General features: G+C 45.4%; 3 protein-coding genes across 9 annotated transcripts in view; 2 read left to right on the forward strand and 1 right to left on the reverse strand.

Moving 5' to 3' along the window:
- The window catches only part of ubfd1 (ubiquitin family domain containing 1), a 166,149-nt gene that overhangs the window by 104,510 nt on the left and 38,584 nt on the right, over window positions 1-23,055 (reverse strand). The window lies entirely within an intron of this gene.
- On the forward strand, window positions 1,004-18,200 carry ears2 (glutamyl-tRNA synthetase 2, mitochondrial). Of its 3 annotated transcripts, none has more exons than XM_063057368.1 (9): window positions 1,004-1,301; window positions 8,294-8,449; window positions 9,216-9,405; window positions 13,091-13,563; window positions 14,149-14,257; window positions 14,957-15,110; window positions 15,775-15,905; window positions 16,597-16,735; window positions 17,222-18,198. In XM_063057368.1, the coding sequence occupies exons 1-9, from the start codon at window positions 1,199-1,201 to the stop codon at window positions 17,303-17,305; spliced, it is 1,539 nt and encodes a 512-aa protein (XP_062913438.1). In that variant the 5' UTR covers window positions 1,004-1,198; the 3' UTR covers window positions 17,306-18,198. The 3 variants fall into 3 exon arrangements, with proteins under 3 accessions (XP_062913438.1, XP_062913437.1, XP_062913436.1); XM_063057367.1 differs by lacking the exon at window positions 1,004-1,301 and adding an exon at window positions 3,446-3,645 and having other exon boundaries at window positions 17,225-18,200; XM_063057366.1 differs by lacking the exon at window positions 1,004-1,301 and adding an exon at window positions 3,446-3,645 and having other exon boundaries at window positions 17,222-18,197.
- The window catches only part of LOC134351875 (ADP-ribosylation factor-binding protein GGA1-like), a 48,950-nt gene continuing 46,873 nt past the window's right edge, over window positions 20,979-23,055 (forward strand). The window contains exon 1 of one of the 4 annotated variants that reach the window (XM_063058718.1): window positions 20,979-21,064. Coding sequence is in view for 2 of the 4 variants with exons in the window: in XM_063058719.1 (XP_062914789.1) it covers window positions 21,531-21,573 (43 nt within the window). In the remaining 2 variants the exon portion in view is untranslated. Of the gene's footprint in view, window positions 21,065-21,185; window positions 21,574-23,055 lie in introns of those variants that run through there. The other 3 variants (XM_063058719.1, XM_063058716.1, XM_063058717.1) reach the window with 3 other exon arrangements.

Below are 23,055 nucleotides of genomic sequence, written 5' to 3' on the forward strand. Positions count from 1 at the left end.
ACACTGGACCACTGCTATACCACAATAAGGAATGCCTATAGTTCTATGTCCAGAATGCACTTCAGGAAATCTGATCACTTGTCTCTCCCACACTTCTCGATCTCTCTCTCACCATCTATCTCATTCACAATCTCTTCCTCACTCTTGGTTTGCTTCAAATTCTTTACCTTCCTTAATTTTTCTCTGTCATAGTATTTGGCTCTCTCTTCTTCTTGTAAAGCTTAATGGTGTTTGACAGACCAATGCAAGGGCATTACCACCACCTACTGAGCTGGAGTGAGGAACAAACAGGAAATAAACCCATTAAATAATATTAAAAAGTCAAACAATCTTCAGAAAGTCAAATATGCACTGGTATACATTATGTTTACAGTGAAAGAAAAACAAACTTTCACGTTAAACACCTCATAGGAACTGCATCCTAATATAGAGTATGCTGCATTGTTTCTTGACAAATGTACTCCCTACAAAAGCCCAGATCATGAACATTAATTCTGAACGAGGAATTATTCAAACTAGTATGTTCAATTATGTAAACATGTGGATATAATTTGTTTCCTCCTTTGAGTTCCCACCATCCTCTGAATTTTATATAAATGCTGCCCTTTCTTTTTCTTATCCCAACTTTGTTGCCAAAGTGATTGAAGAGATTTTCACCTCCGCTTATGCAAAGTCATAACTATATCTACACAAAATGCTGGAGGAACTCAGCGGGCCAGGCAGCATCTGCGGAAGCGTACTGGCGTTTGAGACCGAAACCCTTCGGCAGGGCAGGAGAGAAAAAAAGAGTAGATTTAAAGGTGGGGTGGCGGGAGTGTGAAACACAAGACGACAGCTGAAACCTGGAGGGGGAGGAATGAAGAGAAGAGCTGGGAAGTTGATTGGTGAAAGAAAAGGGGGAAGGAGCACCAGAGGGAGTCGATGGGCGAGCGGGGAGATAAGGCGAGAGAGGGACAACGGGATGGGAAATGGTGAAGGGGGGGGGGCGTATTACTGGAAGTTTGAGAAATCGATGTTCATGCCATCGGGTTGGAGGCTACCCAGACGGAATGTAAGGTGTAGTTCCTTCAGCCTGAAGCGTAGCCTCATCACAACAGTGGAGGAGGACATGGATGGACATACCGGAATGGGAAAGGAAAATACAATTAAAATGGGTGGCCACTGGGAGATCCCGCTTTTTCTGGCGGACGGAGCGTAGATGCTCGGCGAGATGCTCTCCCAATGTACGTCGGGTCTCACTGATATACAGGAGGCCACACCGGGAGCACCGGACACGGTAAATGACCCCAACAGACTCACAGGTGAAGTGTCGCCTCTCCTGGAAGGACTGTTTGGGGCCCTGGCTGGTAGTGAGGGAGGAGGTGTAGGGGCAGGTGTAGCACTCGTTCCGCTTGCAAAGATAAGTGCCAGGAGGGAGATCTATGTGGAGGGAAGAATGGATAAGGGAGTCGCGTAGGGAGCGATCCTTGTGGAAAGCAGGAAGTGTGTGAGGGTGGGGGAAGGGAGAAAGATGTGCTTGGTGGCGGAATCCCGTTGGAGATGGAGGTTTCGGAGAATTATGCGCTGGACGCTGAGGCTGGTGGGGTGGTGGGTGAGGACAAGCGGACCCCCGTCCCTGGAAGGGTAGCAGGAGGATGGGGCGAGGGCAGACGTCCGTGAAATGGAAGAGATGCGATTGAGGGCAGCGTTGATGGTGGAGGAAGGGAAGCCCCTTTCTCTGAAAACGGAGGACATCTCCGTTCAAGAATGAAAAGCCTCATCCCGAGAGCAGATGCGGCAGAGATAGAGGAACTGAAAGAAGGGTTATGGCGTATTTACAAGTAACGGGTAGGAAGAGATATAGTCTAGGTAGTGTGAGAGTGTGAGAATCCCGATTTTAAGTGATTGCTTGCCGAGAAGGTTTGGCACCTTGTTTCCTTCAACCCCAACATGGGCAGGGACCCATAAGCAATGAATATACATTGCAGCCTCAACCGATACTGTCCAATCTCAAGAATGTCTGGCTTACGATTTGAAATACCCGTTTCAATTTCAGTAAACTCCTTTGAGCCATCTGCGTGAACCATCGCAGATGTCAATGCTGAAACTTCTATTTTTTTTTAAAGTCACCTGAAACGGTGGAACATAAACAGAATTGGATCTTTTGAACCATCCGAGTAGATATGCCAGCAGCCATAATATTTGCTGTGCATCTATTGCTGAACTGACTGTGCTACTGATATACAGTCGCTCCTCATCTTGATCTTTTCTTAAACGTTTAAGTTACCAATAAGGGGGAAACCCCTTAGAGGAATGACAGAAAGGGGTACACTGGGATCATATTCCACATTAGACAACCCAAGATTTGTTGCCCATTCATTTTCCATCGACCCAAAACTGAAAACTTTACGACTGCGGTGTTCCCACCTGTTTCCAATATTGGATGACCGATCTTATGTCCTCTTACATTATGTCACCCGGTTCGGATATGGCCCAAGGGCGGAGTGAGAAACACTGAAGCAGGTCGATAGATCATAGACTTTAATACGAACAGCGTTAAAGGTAAAGAAAACAATAAGCGTTGGGCCAAACAGGGCCGTTAGCTAAAACTCTCAAATGGAAAACGAAGCCTACACTGTGGCTAAAAAGAACTGCTAAGAATTAAACGAATACCACGAAGTCCTCAGATTCAGTTGACTAGACAGTGCAATTTCTCATGGAAGGACGAATACAGGCAGCAAAATATTACTGTATCCAAGTCTTGGCAAATACTACGATAGAATGAATGGAGTTAAATACTATCTCAATTAAGTAATAATTAGCTGACACGTGCATATTCACGAGCGCAATGGCCGAATCCGTGGTTCTGACACGTTAACCCAATAAACCTTTGCTTACAATAACCTGTGTAGGTGTAAAGGAACTTTGCCCATTTCTACCAGTAATGCTGAAATTGGGGATGATTTAAAATACCACAACATAATCTCAATGCCTGAATTTGACCTTTAGCTTAAAGACCGCTGGTGAGGCTGACCCATAAGCAACACACCCACAATCAAAGACAGACCTGATTAAAGCAGCACACATTTGTTTAAGTGACCTCCTACTCACATCCCAATCTCACCCATCGAAGCATCTGAGGTTTGATTTACACTTGTCGAGAAATTTATTGACATGTGTCCACCCACATGCCTAGAAACTTTGCCACTGACTCCTAAGAAATTTACCATATAACCTGAGATCAACTGTGGATGTAATGTTCATTTCAGAAAAAAAAACACAAATAACTTGATCCTTTGCAGCAGGAAATGTAACCCCCCACGGACGTCCCATTCCTCTGTTTAATTATTTGGCTCTTTCTCTTCTTCCTCGTCCCCACTCACAGTTCCCCAGCCGGCCTCCAAGGGGCGCGGCCGGTGACGTAGGCTGCCCGAAGCCCCGCCCACCCCGCGCGCGTGAACCGGAAGTTGCCGCTGCGGACCGTGAGCGCGGTGATGGGGCTGAACGGGCTGAGTCGCCGCTGGCGGCTGCTGGGCAATTGGTCCTGTGTTGTCGGGCCCGCGGCGCGGCGGAGAACGGTGTGCAGGCCGGGCCTGTGCGGGTTGGCCTCCCGTGGGGAGGAAACCGGCAGTGGGGTGAGGGTGCGATTCGGGCCGAGTCCCACAGGTACCGCGATGGGAGGGTAACAACTAACAGGGCCCGCTTGGCGTGTGAATGTTTGATGGATACTCACCTTTGACCAGAAATGCTGTGCCTTGTAATGGATGTGCAGTCCTTATTTTCCATATTAACATGGAATCATCCTGGTCTTTGTATAAACCTTTCCCGGGAATTGTCCTTCCAGTATACATACTACATTTCCCTGATTCATCAGCCTTCCTGACTCCATAACCCTCTCTGCACATATTTCCTAATTTCCACCTTTCCCTTTGTCTCTTGTATGCTTTTCCATCCCGCCGCCTTCATTTCCGTCAGCTGCTTCCCTTACCACCGTGCTGTTTTCCCCTCAAATCTCGTTTTTCACCCTGTGAGCTCGTTGAGCCCGATATACAAATCCTTCAGAGAGCACTGCTACTGAAATAAACTGGATTAATTGAAGGCAGCCCTTAGTCTTGTGAGACCATGGATCTGCGCCTGGAAAGTCTTCACTCTCCAGGGCACAGGCCTGGGCAAGGTTGTATGGAAGACCAGCAGTTGCCCATGCTGCAAGTCTCCCCTCTCCGTGAGAGCAATGTTGTGTAAGGGAAGGACATTAGGACCCATACAGCTTGGCACCAGTGTGATTAAGTACCTTGCTCAAGGACACAATACGTTGCCTCCACTGGGGCTCGAACTCACCTTCAGGTAGCTAGTCCAGTGCCTTAACCACTTGGCCACGTGCCCACACTATAAACTGGATACAAGTAATCTTAAACACAAACCAGTCTGCACATGCTGATAATCCAGAGTAACACACACACACAATGCAGGAGGAACTCAGCAGGTCAGGTAGCATCAATGGAGAGGAATAAAGAGTCGATGTTTCAGGCTGAGACTCTACAGCTGGACTGGAAAGGAAGGGAGGTGAAGGTGGAAGAGGGGAGGAGTGCAAGTTGGAAGCCAGGTGAGGGAGAAGGCGGGTGGGGAAGTGAATAGCTTGAAGGTGATGGGTGGAGAAGGTAAAGGACTGAAGAAGCAAGAATCTGATAGTGGAGAGTGGACTATGGGAAAGAGGCAGGGGACCAGAGCGAGGTGAAAGGCAGTTTAAGGCCATAAGATATAGGAGCAGAATTGGGCCATTTGTCCCGTTGAGTCTGTTCTGGCATTTCATTGTGGCTGATCCATTGTCCCTTTCAGCCTCAGTTTCCTGCCTTCTCCCTGTAACCCTTCGTCTCCTGATTAATCAAGAATCTATCAACCTCTGCCTTAAATATACCCAATGAGTTGGCCTCCACGGTAGTTCATGGCAACAAATTCTGCCGATTCACCACTCAGGCTAAAGAAATTCCTCCTCATCTGTGGTCTAAATGGATGTCCCCCTAATCTGAGGCTGTATCCTCTGGTCCTAGATTCTCCCACCACAGGAAACATCCTTTCCACATCTGCCCTGTTGAGGCCTTTCAACCTTCGATACGTTTCAATGAGTTCCCCCCTCATTCTTCTGAATTTCAGTGAGTACAGGCCCAAAGCCATCAAATGCTCCTCATATAATAAGCCTTTCAATCCCAGAATAATTTTCATGAACCTCCTTTGAACCCTCTCCAATGTCAGCACATCATTCCTTTGATAAGGGGCCCAAAACTCTCAGTACTCCAGTCAGGCCTCACCAGTGTTTTATAAAACCTTAGCATTGCTTCCTTGCCCTTGTATTCTACTCCTGTTGAAATGAATGCTAATATTGCATTTGCCTTCCTCACCACCAACTCAACTTGCAAGTTAACCCTTTTGACATGCATTTTCTATCTCCTGTTGCAATTTGTAGCCCACATCTTTACTACTGTTAGGTAGTGTACAACTCCCATCAGGGTCTTTTTATCCTTGCAGTTTCTTAGCTCTATCCACAATGATTCTACACCTTCTGATCCTATGTCACCTCTTTCTAAGGATTTGATTTCATATTTTATCAACAGAGCTACCCCACTCCCTCTGCCGACTTGCCTGTCCTTTTGATACAATGTGTATCCTAGGATGTTAAGCTCCCAGCTATAGTCTTCTAGCCACGATTCAGTGATGCTCACAATGTTGTACCTGCCAATCTCTGACTGCTATGTTCATTTACCTTATTCCATGTACTGTGTGCATTCAAGTATAACACCTTCATTGTTGTATTCATCACTCTTTTCGATTTTGTCCCCCTTTTGCATTGCAACTCATCCCATTGACTGCACCTTTGCCCCATCATCAGCCCCTCCTTGCTAGCAGTCTCACCACACACTGCCTTTGTAAACCTACTGCCACGTGCTCAGCCCTCTCGCACTAGTTCCCATCCCCCTGCCAAATTAGTTTTAACAACCCCCCCCCCCCCCCCGCCACCGAACAGCTCTAGCAAACCTGCCCACAAGGATATTGGCCTTGGGCCCCCCCCCCCCCGGGTTCAAGTGAACCCATCTCTTTTATACAGGTCATACCTTTCCCAGAAGAGATCCCAATGATCCAGAAATCTGAACCTCTGTCCCCTGCACCAGTTCTTCAGCCTCGCATTTATCTGCCAAATCATCCTCTTCCTACCCTCATTCGCACGTGGCTCAGGCAGCAATCTAGAGATTACTAAACTGGGGTTCTTGCTTTTCAGCTTTCTACCTAGCTCCATAAAATCTGTCTTCAGGACCTCCTCACCTTTCCTACCTGTGCCATTGGTGCCAATATGTGCCAAGACTTCTGGCTTCCCATTTAGAATGCTGTGGATCCAATTCAAGACATCCCTAACCCTGGCACCTGGGAGGGAATGTACCATCTCGGTATCTATCGCGTCCACACAATCTTGTCTCTACTCCCCTAACTGTGGAATCTCCTATTGCTTCTGCAGGCCTCTTCACTTCTTTTCTGTTCCGAGCCACTGCACCAGACTCAGTTCCAGAGACCTGGTACGCCATTCCCCTCACCAGTATCCCCAAATTTGTACACCTGTACTTATTATTGAGGGGAATGGATGCAGGGATACTCTGCTCTGGCTGTGCATTTTCCCTCCTGACAGTCACCCAGTTAGTTGCATTTTGCGAGATCGGGGTGACTACTTCCCTGTAGCTCCTATCTATCACTTCCTCAGTTTCCCGTATGAGCTGAAGGTCATCCAGGATCTAGCTAAAATGTAAAGATAACCATTTTTTCTCCACTGCAGAGTTTCTTCATAATACCTGCCTGATCTCCACTGCTGCTACTGAGAGAGTTCCTGTACTACTGCCTGAATTCTCTTACAAATAAACTTTTGACTCTGTTCTTGTTAACCATTGCCTCATCCTTGGTATCCCATTTCTTTTCAAACTATTGTTGTCCCTATCTGTGCAGATCTTTTCCAGAACTCCATGTTTGAATCTCTGCAATCTAATTTTTTTCCAGTACTTATATAGAATCACAGGTGACAGGGTGGAGATACATCTCTACCAAAGGAGGTGTAAGGCGCTCCTTCCCTCCACTAGCCTGCAGGTCACCTTTGAACAAGGTGTAGAACCTGCTTAACCCCCTGATCGGGGTCACATGAAGCCATGGGAGCAGGTAGATGATGGTCGTATGAGCAGATGGTGCATATCACAAGTCCTGGTTATGTGACCACTGATGCCAGACAGACAATCTCTGAACTGTTTTGATAACGGCTGGGGTCACCCGTCTTGTAAAGACACTGCCTAGAAGAAGGCAATGGCAAGCCAGTAGGAAACTTTGCCAGGAACAGTCATGGTCATGGATAGGGCAACGGTGTGAATGGGTTCTTACCCCACAGTCAGTGATTCCTCACTCGGCAGACAGATGGAAGACCATGATTGCCCACGTCATACGATATGGTGCATAATGAGTACAGAATCATTTCTCCTGAGACTGTTATATTAGCTAATTCCTTCTCTTCCTTGGCATGGTCATCCATACTGTCATTTATCCAGCTGGGTGGGCAACAATCAATTACTATGGTTTCTCTTACCATGAAGGATCTCTCTTTGGTTCCCTATTTAGCAATATCATTTAAAAATAATGAACATCAGTGTGTTGATGATTCATGCCTCTCTCAGCCCCTCCACACTTTCTAAGTTACTGTCCTGCTGTCTGATGGGAGGTACTGTGCAGTCATAGGTACGACATAGAAACAGGCGCTTTGGGTCTCTGTGGCAATGAACTGTTCTATCTTCCCCCTGCCCTCAATTTTACAGGCCAATTAACCTACTAGTCTTCATGTCTTTGGTATGTGGGAGGAGACTAGAACATCCAGAAAAAAACAGTAGTCCAGGGGACTTGCAAACCCCACACAGGCAGCATCATCGGACGTCATTCTGTGGTGCAGTGAGGCAGCAGCTTCACTAACTGCGGCACTGTGCAGAGAAGTGACTGCCTCTGCAGACCCGGGTTGTCGCAAGTGTCCTTGGAGCCAACGTACTTTTGGAGGATGATCTTATGTCTTTCCTTTCCATTGATTCTATCCATCTCACTGGTAATTGTTCATATTCTTTATCCATATCTGACCCTGGAATGAAGTATGAAGCATATATGCTCCCTGATGAAGCACACTTTGCTTTACTGTGACGAGAGGTTTAATCTAGACTTTCTAACAAGTCCGTGTTCAGAAGGTTGCCCATATGTTACTCAAAGATGAATCAATCAATTAATATGCTGCTTTTGCTTCCTTGACCAGGCTTCGTGCACCTTGGAGGACTCCGCACAGCTCTGTACAATTACTTATTCGCCAAAAAACATAGAGGCCAGTTTATCTTACGTATAGAAGATACTGATCAGAGCCGTCTTGTACCTGGAGCAGCAGAAAATATTGAGGATGTACTGGAATGGTCAGGTATTGTGCATAACTCTGTGGTTGCTGGGTGTTATAGTCTCCCTTGGTATCAGTTAAATCTCTCTCCCTCTCATATATCCTGAAATAAGCATAAGCCTTTCAATTATATTAGTGTCTCCCACCCAGCGAAAGAATTTCAGTTATAACCCATTTTCAGTTTTACTGCCTTAGGCCCTTAGTTATATCACTTTCTTTCTTACAACCTGCATTCAGTTTAATGTCCCGTTACATATTTGTACTATGTTGCAGTTGACCTTGTGTTATAGGACTCTTGTCAAATTTGTTCTGTTACACACCCTTAGCATCTCACACATAATACTTTAATATACTCCACCCTCATTGCAATTTAATGGTTATAACGATGCTCTGAAGAACATAAGTAGAAACAGGAGTAGACTGGCATGTGCTCCTGTTCCATCATGACTGACCATTTACCACCTTTCTACCCCATCCTCAAGTTCTTTAATATCTAAAAATCTATTAGTCTCTGAATAGGGTCTTGGTATCTGAATCAGATTAATATCACCAGTATACATTGTGAAATTTGTTGCTTTGCGGAACCAGTACATTGCAAATCATAGTATTAAAAACTATAAATTACAATAACAAGTATGTATTAACAATAAATTAAATAAGTAGTGCAAAAGGAGTGCGTAAATGGGGCAAAAAATACTGAGGAAGGGTTCTCGGGTTCATTGTCCATTCAGAACTTTGATGGCGCAGGGGAAGAAACTGTTCTTAAAACATTCTATCACTTGTCCTACAGGTATCCCCCCTGATGAAAGCCCACGTAAAGGAGGCCCCTGTGGACCATATCAGCAATCGGAGCGACTGGATCTGTACCTGAAGGCAGCTGAAACTCTAGTGGAGAGGAATGCTGCTTACTATTGCTTTTGCACTCCCTCCCGTCTGGAAATACTGAAGAAGGAAGCACTGAGAATGAGGCAAACACCAAAGTAAGCTTAAAATGTGTGTTTACAGGGATGGCATCCATGTTGAAGCATGTGCCTTTCCTCCACATAATGGCTTTTAACAGCTTTTATCAGTGCACACAATAGGTATTGTTCCATGTGAACTCTGTCCTTTACTTGCTCAAGAATGTATGACCTGCCCCCTAATACTGAAGCCACACTCAGGTTGGAGGAACAACACCTTATATTCCGTCTGGGTAGCCTCCAGCCTGATGGCATGAACATTGACTTCTCTAACTTCCGTTAGGCCCCACCTCCCCCTCGTACCCCATCTGTTACTTATTTTTATGCACACATTCTTTCTCTCACTCTCCTTTTTCTCCCTCTGTCCCTCTGAATATACCTCTTGCCCATCCTCTGGGTCACCCCCCCCCCCCCCGTCTTTCTTCCCGGACCTCCTGTCCCATGATCCTCTCGTATCCCCTTTTGCCTATCACCTGTCCAGCTCTCGGCTCTATCCCTCCCCCTCCTGTCTTCTCCTATCATTTTGCATCTCCCCCTCCCCCCCCCAGCTTTCAAATCCCTTACTCACTCTTCCTTCAGTTAGTCCTGACGAAGGGTCTCGGCCTGAAACGTCGACTGCGCTTCTTCCTATAGATGCTGCTTGGCCTGCTGCGTTCAACCAGCAACTTTGATGTGTGTTCCCTAATACTCCCTCTGCCTTTTATTTCAGAAAGTTAGAGATTCTTATATAGCACCTCCCATTACCCTGAGATGCCTGAAGTTGGTTTACAGCCAGTTGCAGTTACTGTTAAAATGCAGGAAGCACAACAGCTGATTTGTGCTTAGCAAGCCCCCGAAAACATTCTAGAGGTACTGAACAACAGGAATTCTGCAGATGCTGGAAATTCAAGCAACATACATCAAAGTTGCTGGTGAACGCAGCAGGCCAAGCAGCATCTATAGGAAGAGGTGCAGTCGACGTTTCAGGCCGAGACCCTTCGTCAGGACTGACGAAGGGTCTCGGCTAGAGGTACTGATACAGTCGAAAGTTTCCACCTGTTTCAAAAGGGCAACAATTGTAGCAGTGCCCAAGAAGAACAGTTTGAGCTGCGTTAATGTCTGTCGTCCAGTTGAACTCTCATCTACAGTGATGAAGTTCTTTGAGAGGTTGGTCATGGCTAGAATTGACTCCTGCCTCACTGAGGGCCTGGACCCACTGCAATTTGCCTATCACCATAATAGGTCTACGGCAGATGCCATCTCATTTGCTCTCCACACGGCCTTGGATCACCTGGACAAATCAAATACCTATGTCAGGATGCTGTTCATTGATTATAGCTCCGTGTTTAACACCATCATTCTTACAGTCCTGATTGAAAAGCTACAGAGCCTGGGCCTCTGTATTTCCCTTTGCAACTGGATCCTCGACTTTGTCTGTGTGGATGGGTAATAACATCTCCACCTCGCTGACAATCAACACTGGTGCACCTCAGGGATGAGTGCTTAGCCCACTCCTCTACTCTCTCTTCTCCCATGACTGTATGGTTGGCCATCGCTCAAATGCCATCTAAAAATGTACTGATGGTACAACCATTGTTGGCAGAATCTCAGACGGTGACAAGAGGGTGTACAGGAGCGAGATATACCAGCTCATTGAGTGTGTGGCAGCAACAACCTCGCACTCAACATTGGTAAGAAAGAGCTGATTGTGGACTTCAGAAAGGGTAAGTCGAGGGAACACACACCAATCCTTATAGAGGGATCAGGAGTGGAGAGAGTGAGCAATTTCATGTTCCTGAGTGTTCATACCTTTGAGGACTTAACCTGTTCCCAACATATCGATACAGCTATAAAGAAGGCAAGACAGTGGCTATGTGTCATTACAAGTTTGAGGAGATTGGTATGTCACCTAAAGCACTCAAAATTTTCTACAGATGTACAGTGGAGAGCATTCTGACTGGCTGCATCACTGTCAAGTATGGGGAGGGGGCTATTGCACAGGATCGAAGTAAGTTGCACAGAGTTGTAAACTTAGTCAGCTCCATCATGGGTACCAGCCTCCATAGTATCTAAGACATCTACAAGGAGCGGTGCCTCAAAAAGGTGGCATCCGTCATTAAGGACCCCAATCACCCAGGATGTGCCCTCTTCTCACTGTTACCATCAGAAAGGAAGTACAGAGGCCTGAAGGCACACACTCAGCACGTCAGCAACAGCTTCTTCCCCTCTGCCATCCGATTCCTGAATGACCATTGAATCCATGAACAGTACCTCACTACTACTATTATTTCTGATTTTGCATGACTTAATTGATTTAACCATTGAATTTACACGCACTGACTGTAATTCAGTTTTTTTTGTGTTATGTATTTCATTGTACTGCTACCACAAAGTTAAGAAATTTCACAACACAATGCTGGTGATACTAAACCTGATTCTGATAAAGGAATCCAAGTTAGAGATGGCGAAAGATCAATCTTGGTGGAGACATGGGTGATTTCTTTGCATGAATAGTGCCACAGAACCTTTTTTATCTACATGAACAGTAATTAACCTAGATTACTATCACATTTGTAAAGTATATAGTGCAGGACTCTGTCGTCAACACTGCAGTATCCCTTCAACAGAGGAATGCTCTCGCAGCATCCGTGACAGTGAAGCATTCCTCCAATATTTCTCCTTCATCAGTGCAGTGTTCCCTTCACAAAATAAAATGAAATGCTGGGTGTCCTGAGAAGAAACCTCCACTCATGTAGTAAATCTGTCAAGAACATGGCATACAAGACACTCGTCCGTCCAAAGCTTGAGTATTGCACGGCCATATGGGATCCCCATCAAGCTATAAGAACTATATAAGAAGTCCATCAAAAAAATCCAACGCCATGCTGCTCGCTTTGTGTTAAACGATTACAGCAGGAAATCCAGTGTCACCAACATGCTCTCTAACCTTCAATGGGACCACTTGAAAACCAACGTATTAAACTATGGTTAATTTTCATTTTCAAGGAAGTTCACAACATCACTCCATCAAACATCCAAATTCGTCACAGGGTCAGTTCAACACGACAGCAAACTGGATCTCACATATTGGAAACTCCTTCATTCAATAAGATTCGCTACCAGTACTCCCTCTACCCAAGATCAACAAGAGAGTGGAATCTTCTGCTGCCAGACCTGCGCAGTATTTCTGACATGAATATTTTTAAAGATAGACTCAATCAAATCAATTTAGAGGATCTAGTCAAAAAAGCTCACTTTACCATTTAACTTGCACACCGTTCACACCGACTGCGCGTTATAACAGCCGTATGGCAGTGCTTGCACAGTACCAAGCAGAAGAAGAAGAAGCATACTAGCCTTCCACAGCTAACATTTGTTCAGTTCTTGCTCTCTTAATTTATGTATATGTTATGTTGTATGTTGTCTGAACCTACATGCCTGTGATGCTGTGGCAAGCAAGTCTTACATTGTACCTGTACCTATGTATATTGTATATGGATGTGTACTTGTGTCATATACTCAACTGTACTTGTGTATTTGATAATAAACTTGACTGAAGAGTGCTGTCTTAGCACTGCCTCTGAAACAGTGATTTCTTCACTAATCATCTAACAGTGCAACATTCTCTCGGGGAATGTTGTTTTGGATAATGTGCTCAAGCCTTTAGAATAGGACATAAACCCACAGTCTTCAAATTCTGTGTTAAATGAATGTTCTCCATTTTTAGGTATGACAATCGCTGCAGGCACCTTACTTCAAAACAGATCGAGGAGAAATTGGTACAAGGGTGCCCATATGTTATCAGATTCTGCCTGGACAAGGGTACAGTGTCCTTTGAAGATCTGGTGTATGGAACAAACAGGATGGAGCCGGCCAGTGTGGAAGGAGACCCTGTCATCATTAAGGCAGATGGATTTCCGACCTATCACTTGGCAAATGTTGTTGATGACCATCACATGAATATCAGCCATGTTCTGCGGGGTACTGAGTGGCTAACTTCCACTGCCAAGCACGTGTTGATGTACAGAGCCTTCGGCTGGGATCCACCAGTTTTTGCTCACCTTCCTCTCCTCTTGAACAAGGACGGCAGCAAGCTGTCTAAGCGTCAGAGTGATCTGTTCATTCAGAACTTTTCCCAGAATGGGTACCTCCCAGAGGCTTTACTGGACATTGTTACGAACTGTGGTTCAGGCTTCTCAGGTATTGTTCTGTTCTGTTTGGAGTGCCTTATACACGGGACTGCAAATCGGCTGGGCTATGTTGAGGGAGGGTTGTGCGGAGCTTAGAGTGTGTCAGATAGAGGTTGTTTTAAATTGAGCCTGCAGGCAGGGTTATGTACAGAATGGATTGAGTATTTACAGGTTTGGCATATTATGGACATACTGGGGTATGTTGTATGTAGGATATTTGGAGTAAAATGATAGCAGCAGGGTCTTGTTCTTCTGGGTGCTCATGAAAAGGATCAGTAAAACGAGTCACAGAGGGCAACTGGAAAACAAGGAATAGGCTTTAAAGCGAGAGGAAAATATTTAAGAGAGACCTGAGGACTAATGTTTTCACACAAAGGATGGTGGGTGTATTGACTGAGCTGCCAGAGGAATCTGTAGAGGTGGGTACAATAACTCTGTTTGAAAGATAGTTTGACAATTGGAAAGGTTTGGAGGGATGTGGGCCAAAACGAGACCAATGGGACGAGCTAAGGTAGACAATTTGGTCAGCATGGATGGGTTGGGCTGATAGGCCTGTTGTCATGCTGTATAACTCTATGACTCTTTGTGTTTGTAGGAAATCGGCCAGGTCGAACTCTAGAAGAATTAGTGAGTGAGTTTGATGTGACCAGGATCATAACTCACTCTGCACTCCTGGACCTTGACAAACTGCCAGAGTTCAACAGGTACATAAGGATCCAAGTGTGAGCACGCATAAGCATAAGTGTGCACATCAGTGTACTTGTACTAATAGTAAAGCCATTTTCTACTGTGGTGAACATAACCTTTACTCTATCAGTTTACATTTGTAACTTTAAAATTTACAGCCTCTGATAAAGTTCAAATGGCCCTCTCAATGTGGTACATTAAATAGAGTCAAAACAGGAGGGTGTCAAATGTTTCCAGTGTTTGAGGAAATGCAGGGAAGTTCTCCTGTGTTCTGGTTAGTTGTTTAAGGGATTGACTGAAGTACTTTGATGGTGTGGTAAGATGCAGTGGAGAAGTAAGTTTCTTGCTGCTGAGCTACTCAGACCTTGACACCCCAAGACAGTCTCAATCTGTTCTGAATTGGTCAGTTTTGCTGGGGCATCATAGGCAGTATCAGCATCAGGAGAGTAAAAGTCAGCCAGGCAGAACTGATAGGCATGCAATACTTCTCACTGTAGTTAATAAATAATATGCAGGTAGAGACACAACTAATGAATAAGGTGACAAGGAGAGAGGGGATGCTGTTGCTGTTTATTAGTGTTAACCTATGAGGAGGTGCACATAGCATTTTCAGGACTCCAGCTGAGATTAGGTTGATATGTTACACTGCAGACAAATGATTCACAACAACTGAACCTGCCCACTCAGATCCTGTCCATGCTCTTCTTATTTGGCAGAATTCACTTGTTGCGCTGCATTGAAAATAGTAGCTCACGGCAGCAATTGGTGATGGAGCTGCAAACACTGGTAGAGAAGGTGTACAAGGACAATCTGCCAGAGGGTAAACCCCTGAGCACAGACTATGTGGAACGGGTGCTGGTACACCGGAAGGTAGGAGCAATACTGAAATTTATTCCTAGTTTCAGCCCCCTCTGAGTCTCAGTAACTATGAGTTGGGATGGGTTGCCTGTTGTTGAGTAGTGGCTGTGTCAACTTCCCACTGGGAGATTGATACTGTTGCTGAAGAACTGTGTGGTTCGAAAGGAGAAAGCCGGTGTAGGAGCAAACCGAGAGGCCACACAGAGTTGGTATTTGAAATAACGGGCAATTTGTTAAAAATTGGTCTGCATCATTAGACCAGTCAAAGCTGATCTACCCGAACATGAACTGGGTACAACTTAGTTGTATTCTTAGTTGACAACATTACCAGTGAAACTACATTTCGATTTTAATTAAGTAGCAGACTAGGTCCTGATTACTGAATAACATGATTATCCACAGGTCTAACAGTATATATATATATGTTTTTTTCTGTTACAACAATGGATGCATGCTATAACGTAATTAATGAAGTCCCTGAACCTTGGGTGTTGTTACTGTTGCATTCCATGTCTCGATTTCTAGGCTTTGTCTGGGATTCCCTGTTACCACATTAGCACAATCCACATCCCTATTTCCAGTTATTAGCCCTCACTATTACTCCCCTACAAGCTGAAACCTCAGTTAATGAACTGTAAGACACAGCCATAAAATTATGTATTTGACATACTGGCAGGGGCACATCACTTCTTTGCTGGACTTGCTAAAACCAGACTACTCCTACCTGTGGATCCGCCCTCCTGTGCCACGAGAGCAGATGGAGGATCTGACAACAGAGGCAGTGAAAATCTGCAGCATGGTGTTAAGGTAAGCATCTGCCTCCCCTCCCTATCCTCCTAATCTGTTTTCCCATTCATTCTGTCCTCGCCTTTTAATCTCACTCTTCCGTCCTCCCCTTTTGTCCTCTCGTTTTGCTATTGCTGTCTGTCCTCCTGTCTCACCCTTTCTCCTTTTACCCCTCCTGCTCTTTCCCTTTTAGTCTCTCCACACTATTGCCCACACTGACCTTCCAGTTTACTCTTGCACTCCCCCCTCATTGCTTAGCCCTTCCCTCTCAACCCTTAGCTCTTCCCTATGGTCTCTTGTGGTCCTTCTGTCTCACCTGTACCCCTGCTGCCCTTGGTCCCTGCCTCCCCCCCACCCCCACCAATTCCTTCCATCTTCTTCCTCTAAGGTTTGGTCTCATCTGGTCTCTCCTTCCAACCCCACTCTCGCCCTCACCCTCTTTCTCAGCTCTCTACTCTTATCTCTGCTGTACCCTTTTCTTCATACATCTCCCACCACCTTCTTGTGTTCTGTCACCCTTCCCTAGTGCACTTACCTTTTTCTCCAAACTCTTGCCCTCCTCGAAGTCCACCCTGGCATTTCACATTTCTTGTACTGCCAACTCTCCTTTCTGCAATCCATTCTCCTCGACCCTCTAGTTTTCTTCAATCTGTCACTTTGAAACTTAATCTTACAAAGAAATCAATTAACTCTTTGCTGACTTGGATTCCAGCCTATACCAGAACTGTTCAAACGTTCATGGGACCCCAGCAGATCTGAATTCAGAGCTGAAATGGTTACAGACACAGTTGACAACCACCAAATACAGTGCCATGATGAAGCTCCTTCGACTGGCTCTCAGCGGGCAGCAGGTAGGGAGCATCAAGATCAGTGGCACTAGTGAAGAGGGACTAAATACTTGTGAAGACTGAAAAGGCTGCCCTAGTTTTCCTTAACACTGAGCATGCTCACAGGAGATATACATAGGAGATAAATTCTGAGAAGTTTTCTTAGGCTAGTGATGGAAACACTGCCTTCACTGTTGGCAAGTTAGGTATCCAGATGAGAGCGATTTGTTAATTGGAAAAAGAGCTGAAGGGGAGATGAACACAATGTTTTGTTGCTCATGGAATTGGCAGAGCTATCATTGGCAGTCGGTGGTGGGATTGGAGCTCTCTTTCAAAGATATAAATAGCTTGCCTTTCTGCCACGGTTATTCTAGTGCCTAGTGTTGGTTCTGGGGAGGTAATCTATATCTTTTTGGAGTGTTGTAGAGAGGGGACATAATGAGGGAATTTTAATTGGGTAAATTTGCTGTTTCTTTTGGAGGATCTGATAGTATTTTGCTTTCTCCACAGCAGGGACCAAGTGTAGTTGAAATTATGCTGTCCTTGGGACCTAAAGAGGTGTGTGAGCGACTGCACCGAGTGATTGTTCAGTGAGCGTGGGTGGCCTTCTACCACCTGTACTCTTGACAGGTTGTCCATGATGTATTCTTCAATCTGTACGACTGCTGATGGAACATCCAGGAAGGGAAAACGTGAACGTCCGAACATTTTACGCTTCTGGGTGAATCTACCTGGTATAATGAGAAGCTGCATTCACGGCGCTGCTTTGTGATTACAGCACACTGGTCAGGGACCTGGGCTTCAGCTGCATCGGAGTCCAGCAGAGAAGGGAAAGACTTCCATCCCCACAGGGTAATCCTTATGTTACTCCTGCTCTTGGAGGAGTCTCAGATCCATGACTTCAGGATCACGTGTTGTTCATGGGACTTTGATCATCTGATAACCAAGAATACCAAATCACTTGCTGTGAGGACTATTGGTATCAATGGATTAACAGCAGAGATAAATATCATTTAATGCAGCTGTTCTGTGCTCCACACCAGCCTCCTGCTTCACATTATTTTTTATTTATTTCATTCTGTTCTTTTCTCCCTTGTGTCTTCCAAATAAAGACATTGGTTCTATTTCTAATGCCCTAAACACCAGCAGCATAACAGGCAGTAACTAGCTAACTATCTCTAAAGAGAAACACAGACTTACTATGCTTTGAGTTAAATAGGTGTCTGGTGAGTTCTTTACTGGATTTATTATAAATAATTTATATTTATTATCTTATGTTTTTCTCCTTTTGTATTGATCTCACCCTTCCCACGAGTAAAAAGTTCAAATTTATTGTCATTCAGCTGTACACATGTACACTGCCAAACAAAACAATGTTCCTCCAGATCAAGGTGCACAACACAGTAATTCACATACAACATATAAAGTAATATTAGCACAAATAAATTAACAAATAATAAGGTGCAGTTACATCACAAGCTAAAAAGTAACCAGTATAATGCTATTGGTGCTTCCTACGTGGTGACACCTCGGTGTTGGTAGGGAGTTCAGTAGTATTACAGCCTAGGGGAAGAAGCTGTTTCCCATCCTAACAGTTCTTGTCCTAATGCTTGTACCTCCTGCCTGATGGAAGGGGGTCAAAGAGATGGTTGGATGGTGGGATGGATCATTGACAATGCTAAGGGCCTTGCATGAGGAGTGCTCCTGGTAAGTATCTCTGGTGGGTGGAAGAGAGACTCTGATGATCCTCTCAGCAGTCCTCACAATCCTTTATAGAGTCTTGTGGTCAAACGTCCTGCAATTCACCAGCCGGTGATGCAGCTGGCCAGTACACTCGATTTACACAGGCAGTCCTGGGTTTTTGTAAGTGAGGTCATTTGAAACCTGGGGAGCCCTTGTAATTTCAAGAACTTGAAGAAGGCCATGTTGCAGCTTTCCTTCCATAAAGAGCCTCAGGTTAATCAGCATAGCAGATAGTTACATCCTTCCAAACATAGACATGAGAATGAATGAAACTGGAGTAAGTTTTATAGGTAGCCTCTGTTAGCATGGATCAACGATTTAAAGATATCCAGAACTATGGAATTAGGAGTAAACTGTGCTGGGGAACATGGAGTGAGTGACTGGAACAGAGGATACCAAAAGGGAGGGGATGAGTGAAATGGGAAGGAGATGAGAGAGGACTGGAAGAAGGGGAGGGTGCTAAGAGGAGTTAATGAAAATGGAGCTGAGGATTGGGTAGGAAGTGAAGTATAATGAGAGGGAGGGAATTTGAAGTGAATGAAACAAGGATGGGATAAATGAAAATATCAAGCTGAGAGTAGTTAATGAAGATGAAGCTAAGAGATGTGTGAACTACAGGGTGCTTAGGAGTGTATGAAGGCAAAAAGAGGGAGAGGGCAAAGGAAAGTGAACTGGAATGAGAGGAACAAGGTGGGGAGGGAAAAATCGTGTAGATAGGAAGATATTTGTGTGTGTGAGATTAGATGTTTGCTTTAGGGTAAATGGGCATTCATGTATCCCACGTACAGATGCTATGTCTGTGCAGAAAGGATTAGACTCAAATCACTTTGGGCTTCCTTGTCATTGAATCTAGCCTCACTTTGTCACGTCCATGTGGACCACTTCTTGCTAAAAGGCTTATGGACACAGGTATCTTCCACTCGGAACTGGCATAGCAGCAAGACTCTGAAAATACAGTTCACGGGCTGGGTACAGACCAGGTGCCACACAATGGAGTAGAAGCAGATTCATAAGATAACTGCCCTGCATTGGGAGTCATCGTTCATGATGAGATCCCAGTGGTAGGATGCCTGAGAATAGGACACAACCTGAGAGGAAACTCCCAGAAATGGAATCTGATGTGTGCTGGAATCCCAGCTAATGCTGTGACCCAGGAGAGAGGTCAGATCCTTGGAATGAAATCCCCAGGAATAGGTCAGATCTTTAGTGAGACTTGGTTGTGGGAGAAGCAGAACTGGCAGCTCAATATTCTGCGGTTCCGTTTTAGATGTGACAGAGCGGGAGGGGTGGCAATACTAGTCGGGAAATGTCACAACAGGTCTCAGGACAGACAGTAGAGAACTTGTCTAGTGGGTGGAACTGAGGAATAAGAAAGGTATGACCACGTTAATGCTGTAAAAGGGCTAGATGGGATAGAGATTGTCAAATGTGTTCAGGAAAGTTCCCTTAATAAGGCCCTGGTTAAGAAAAAAAAAAGCAGGGGCTTAGCGGTAGGAACGTATGGGGCATTTACAGAGTATAAGAAATGCAAAAGAACACGTAAGAAAAAAAATCAGCATGCCTAATAGAAGACATGAAGTTGCCCTAGCAGACTAGGTGAAGGAGGATCCTAGGGATTCTACAAGTATGTTAAGAGCAAAAGGAATACAGGGGACAAATTTGGTCTTCTGGAATAGTGTAGGTATCGTGGTAGGTTGCTTCTAAACAATATTATAGGGATTTTCAAGGAAGTACCAGGAAAGTTGATAAATAAAGTCTACATGGACTTTAGCAAGACATTTGATAAGGTCTCACATGGGAAGTTGGTCAGGAAGGTTTAGTTGCTTGGCATTCAAGATGAAGTAGTAAATTAGATTAGACAACACACACAAAATGTTGGTGGAATGCAGCAGGCCAGGCAGCATCTATAGGAAGAAGTACAGTTGATGTTTCGGGCCGAGACCCTTCATCACGACTAACTGAAAGAAGAGATAGTAAGAGATTTGAAAGTGGGAGGGGAGGGGGAGGGATGAAGCCAAGAGCTGTAAAGTTGATTGGCAAAAGGGATACAAGGCTGGAGAAGGGAGAGGATCATGGACGGGAGGCCAAGGGAGAAAGAAAGGGGGAGGGCAGCACCAGAGGAAGATGGAGAGCAGGCAAGGAGTGATTGTGAGAGGGACAGAGAAAGAAAAAAAAGGAAAAAATAATAAATAAATAAGGGATGGGATAAGAATGGGTGGAGGGGCATTAACGGAAGTTGAAGTTAATGTTCATGCCATCAGGTTGGAGGCTAGCCAGACGCTCAGACGGTGGTGCGAGCTGCCAAAAGAACGGATGACTGTAGGTTTAATTGCAACATTTAATAAAGTTTGGTTAAATACATCGATGAGAGGTGTAACGGGTTATGCTCCTTGAACAGAGAAGGCTGAGGGGCGATTCGACAGAGGCGTACAAAATTATGAGGGGTATAGATAGGGTGAATGCAAGCGGGTGTTTCCCTCGGAAGTCGGGTGGGACTACAACTAGAGGTCATGGGTTATTGGTAAAATATTTAAGGGGAACAGGAGGGGAAACTTCTTCACGCAGAGGGTCGTGAGAGTGTGGAAGGAGCTGCCAGTGCAAGTGATACACGTGAGCTCGATGTCAGCGTTTATGAGAAGTTCGAATCGGCTCTGATCCGGGTGCAGGTCGATGGGACTAGGCAGTTCAAATAGTTCGGCTGGAGGGCCTGTTTATATGCTGTGCTTTTTTCCCCTGACTCTGTATGGGAATGGGATCAGATCCTAAGACGGAATCGTTGGCAAGAAATCAAACCCCGCGCTGAACTCTCCGGGAATGGTGTCGGGTCGGGCTTGGTCGGGGAGCTCGGTGACAGGTCGGATTGTGGAGAGGACACCCCACTATGCGGCAATGTTAGGCTCCGGGATGAGGACCTCTGGGAAGGGGGTAGCCCAGCAAGAGGGTGGGTCAGATCTTGGGGATGGAGCCAAACCTTGAGTCGAGGCCCTCGGGGTGGGGTCTTTAGGCCCCACTGTTCTGTTTTATAAAGGGGGCGGTGCGAGTGCTTTGGGGAGGAGCTGAACAGCGGGTCCGAGAGATGGCGGCGGACGAGGAAGGAGAGACGCTGGAGTCGTGGCTGAGTGAGTGCGGGGACGGGGAAAAGGTGGCGAGCTTCAGTCCCTGTTTGAGAACCCGGACCTATCGTGGTTGCTGCTCGGTAGTTTGTAACCGCCTACAAGGGAAGAGGCGGCCGCGTCTCCCAGTACATGCTGCCCACCAACCCCCTCCCCAGTAAGAAAGTGATCGACTTCTCAGCGGCCCGCAATTCTCTTGCCATTACACTCCCCGTGGGAGCTGATGATTCCTCGCCCACCTACCCCACCCTTCCCTGTTAGAGTTCCCCGTTGTTGTCACCTTCTCCCATTCTTGGAGCTACTTGCTGTCCTCCCATCTCTGATTCAAGAGCCTCCCCTTTTAAGTTTCAATAACAAAATTTGATTCTTAAGAATATAAATCTGTCCAAGCTGCCAGTGCCTATGCGTTCCCAACTGGACCTGCCTGGTGCCCTTGTCCCGTTTCTTATTACCTTTTTGCTATAATCTATCTGTTGTGCCTAAAATATCATCTCTACGGCTGATGGCGATCTCTCTAGCCCACATTGTCCAGAGGGGTTTGTTTAAGGTTTCCTCAGTTGTAATGCCGGGGGCTCGTGAGATACATTGCGATACGTAACCAGATGTTGGCTGAAGAATAACTATTCACTAGAGGGAAAAACCCAAGTGCTCTTTTTGAAATGCTAATACTGAATTCTTCAAATCTAATTAGAAGATCACAAATGAACGCTATATATCTTTCCAACGCCGCTGCCTGGCCTGCTGAGTATTTCCACCTATTTCTGTTCAGTGATGGGTTATTTTTTTATACGCTGGTGGTTTTGGAGTGGTGGGTTTCACTGAACCACAGCTGACACCAAAACACAGGGAACACCGTGATGTGTACAGGGTGTTAATCCAGCAATGGAGTTCAATAAACTCCACTTCCTATATAGATATCTTAAAATTGGACTGTACCTCTTCCTAGAGATGCTGCCTGGCCTGCTGCGTTCACCAGCAACTTTTATGTGTGTTTCTTAAAATTATCATAGCTTCAGAATTTACAATTCAGTTCTTTTGTTTTTCACAAAGTACCTAAGCAGGGTCTCAGTTGTTCATGCACTGAATTGGTAATAATAATCAATTATATTGCAACGTACAACATCTGAATTAAGCGATCAGTTCAGTCAGCTTGCCGTTGTGCCTTAACTAGGTGGTGCTTTTTGAGTTGGTGCTTATGGCTTGTTTTAATCTGCTGCTCTAATTGAGTGCGTTATTGATTGTGTGACATAACGAGGAGCCAGATTTGCGGGCTTGATGTGCCTAATTTGAAGTTGTGACTGTTCAGGGCAACTGAAGTGAGGACAGCAATAGTCGAAATTAGCAATAGTCGAAATTAGCATTTCAGTAAGTCATGGGGAAGTCACAAGACAGACATAATGACTTGCGACATAACCCCTCCCACACTTCGGCAGCATGGTTGGATCTGGGGAAATGGTTGAATTGACTGTGCAGAAGTGGGTAGATTTT

Source organism: Mobula hypostoma, chromosome 9 (genome assembly GCF_963921235.1).
Source record: "Mobula hypostoma chromosome 9, sMobHyp1.1, whole genome shotgun sequence".
NCBI lineage: Eukaryota > Metazoa > Chordata > Chondrichthyes > Myliobatiformes > Myliobatidae > Mobula > Mobula hypostoma.

What these genes read in the sequence shown, in the direction of transcription:
- ears2 (XM_063057366.1), top strand. Translation starts at nt 3,474, where the DNA reads ATGGGGCTGAACGGGCTGAGTCGCCGCTGGCGGCTGCTGGGCAATTGG. An exon ending in ATTCGGGCCGAGTCCCACAG is followed by an intron (nt 3,646 to 8,293) that starts GTACCGCGATGG and finishes TTCCTTGACCAG; the next exon opens with GCTTCGTGCACCTTGGAGGA. An exon ending in GGATGTACTGGAATGGTCAG is followed by an intron (nt 8,450 to 9,215) that starts GTATTGTGCATA and finishes CTTGTCCTACAG; the next exon opens with GTATCCCCCCTGATGAAAGC.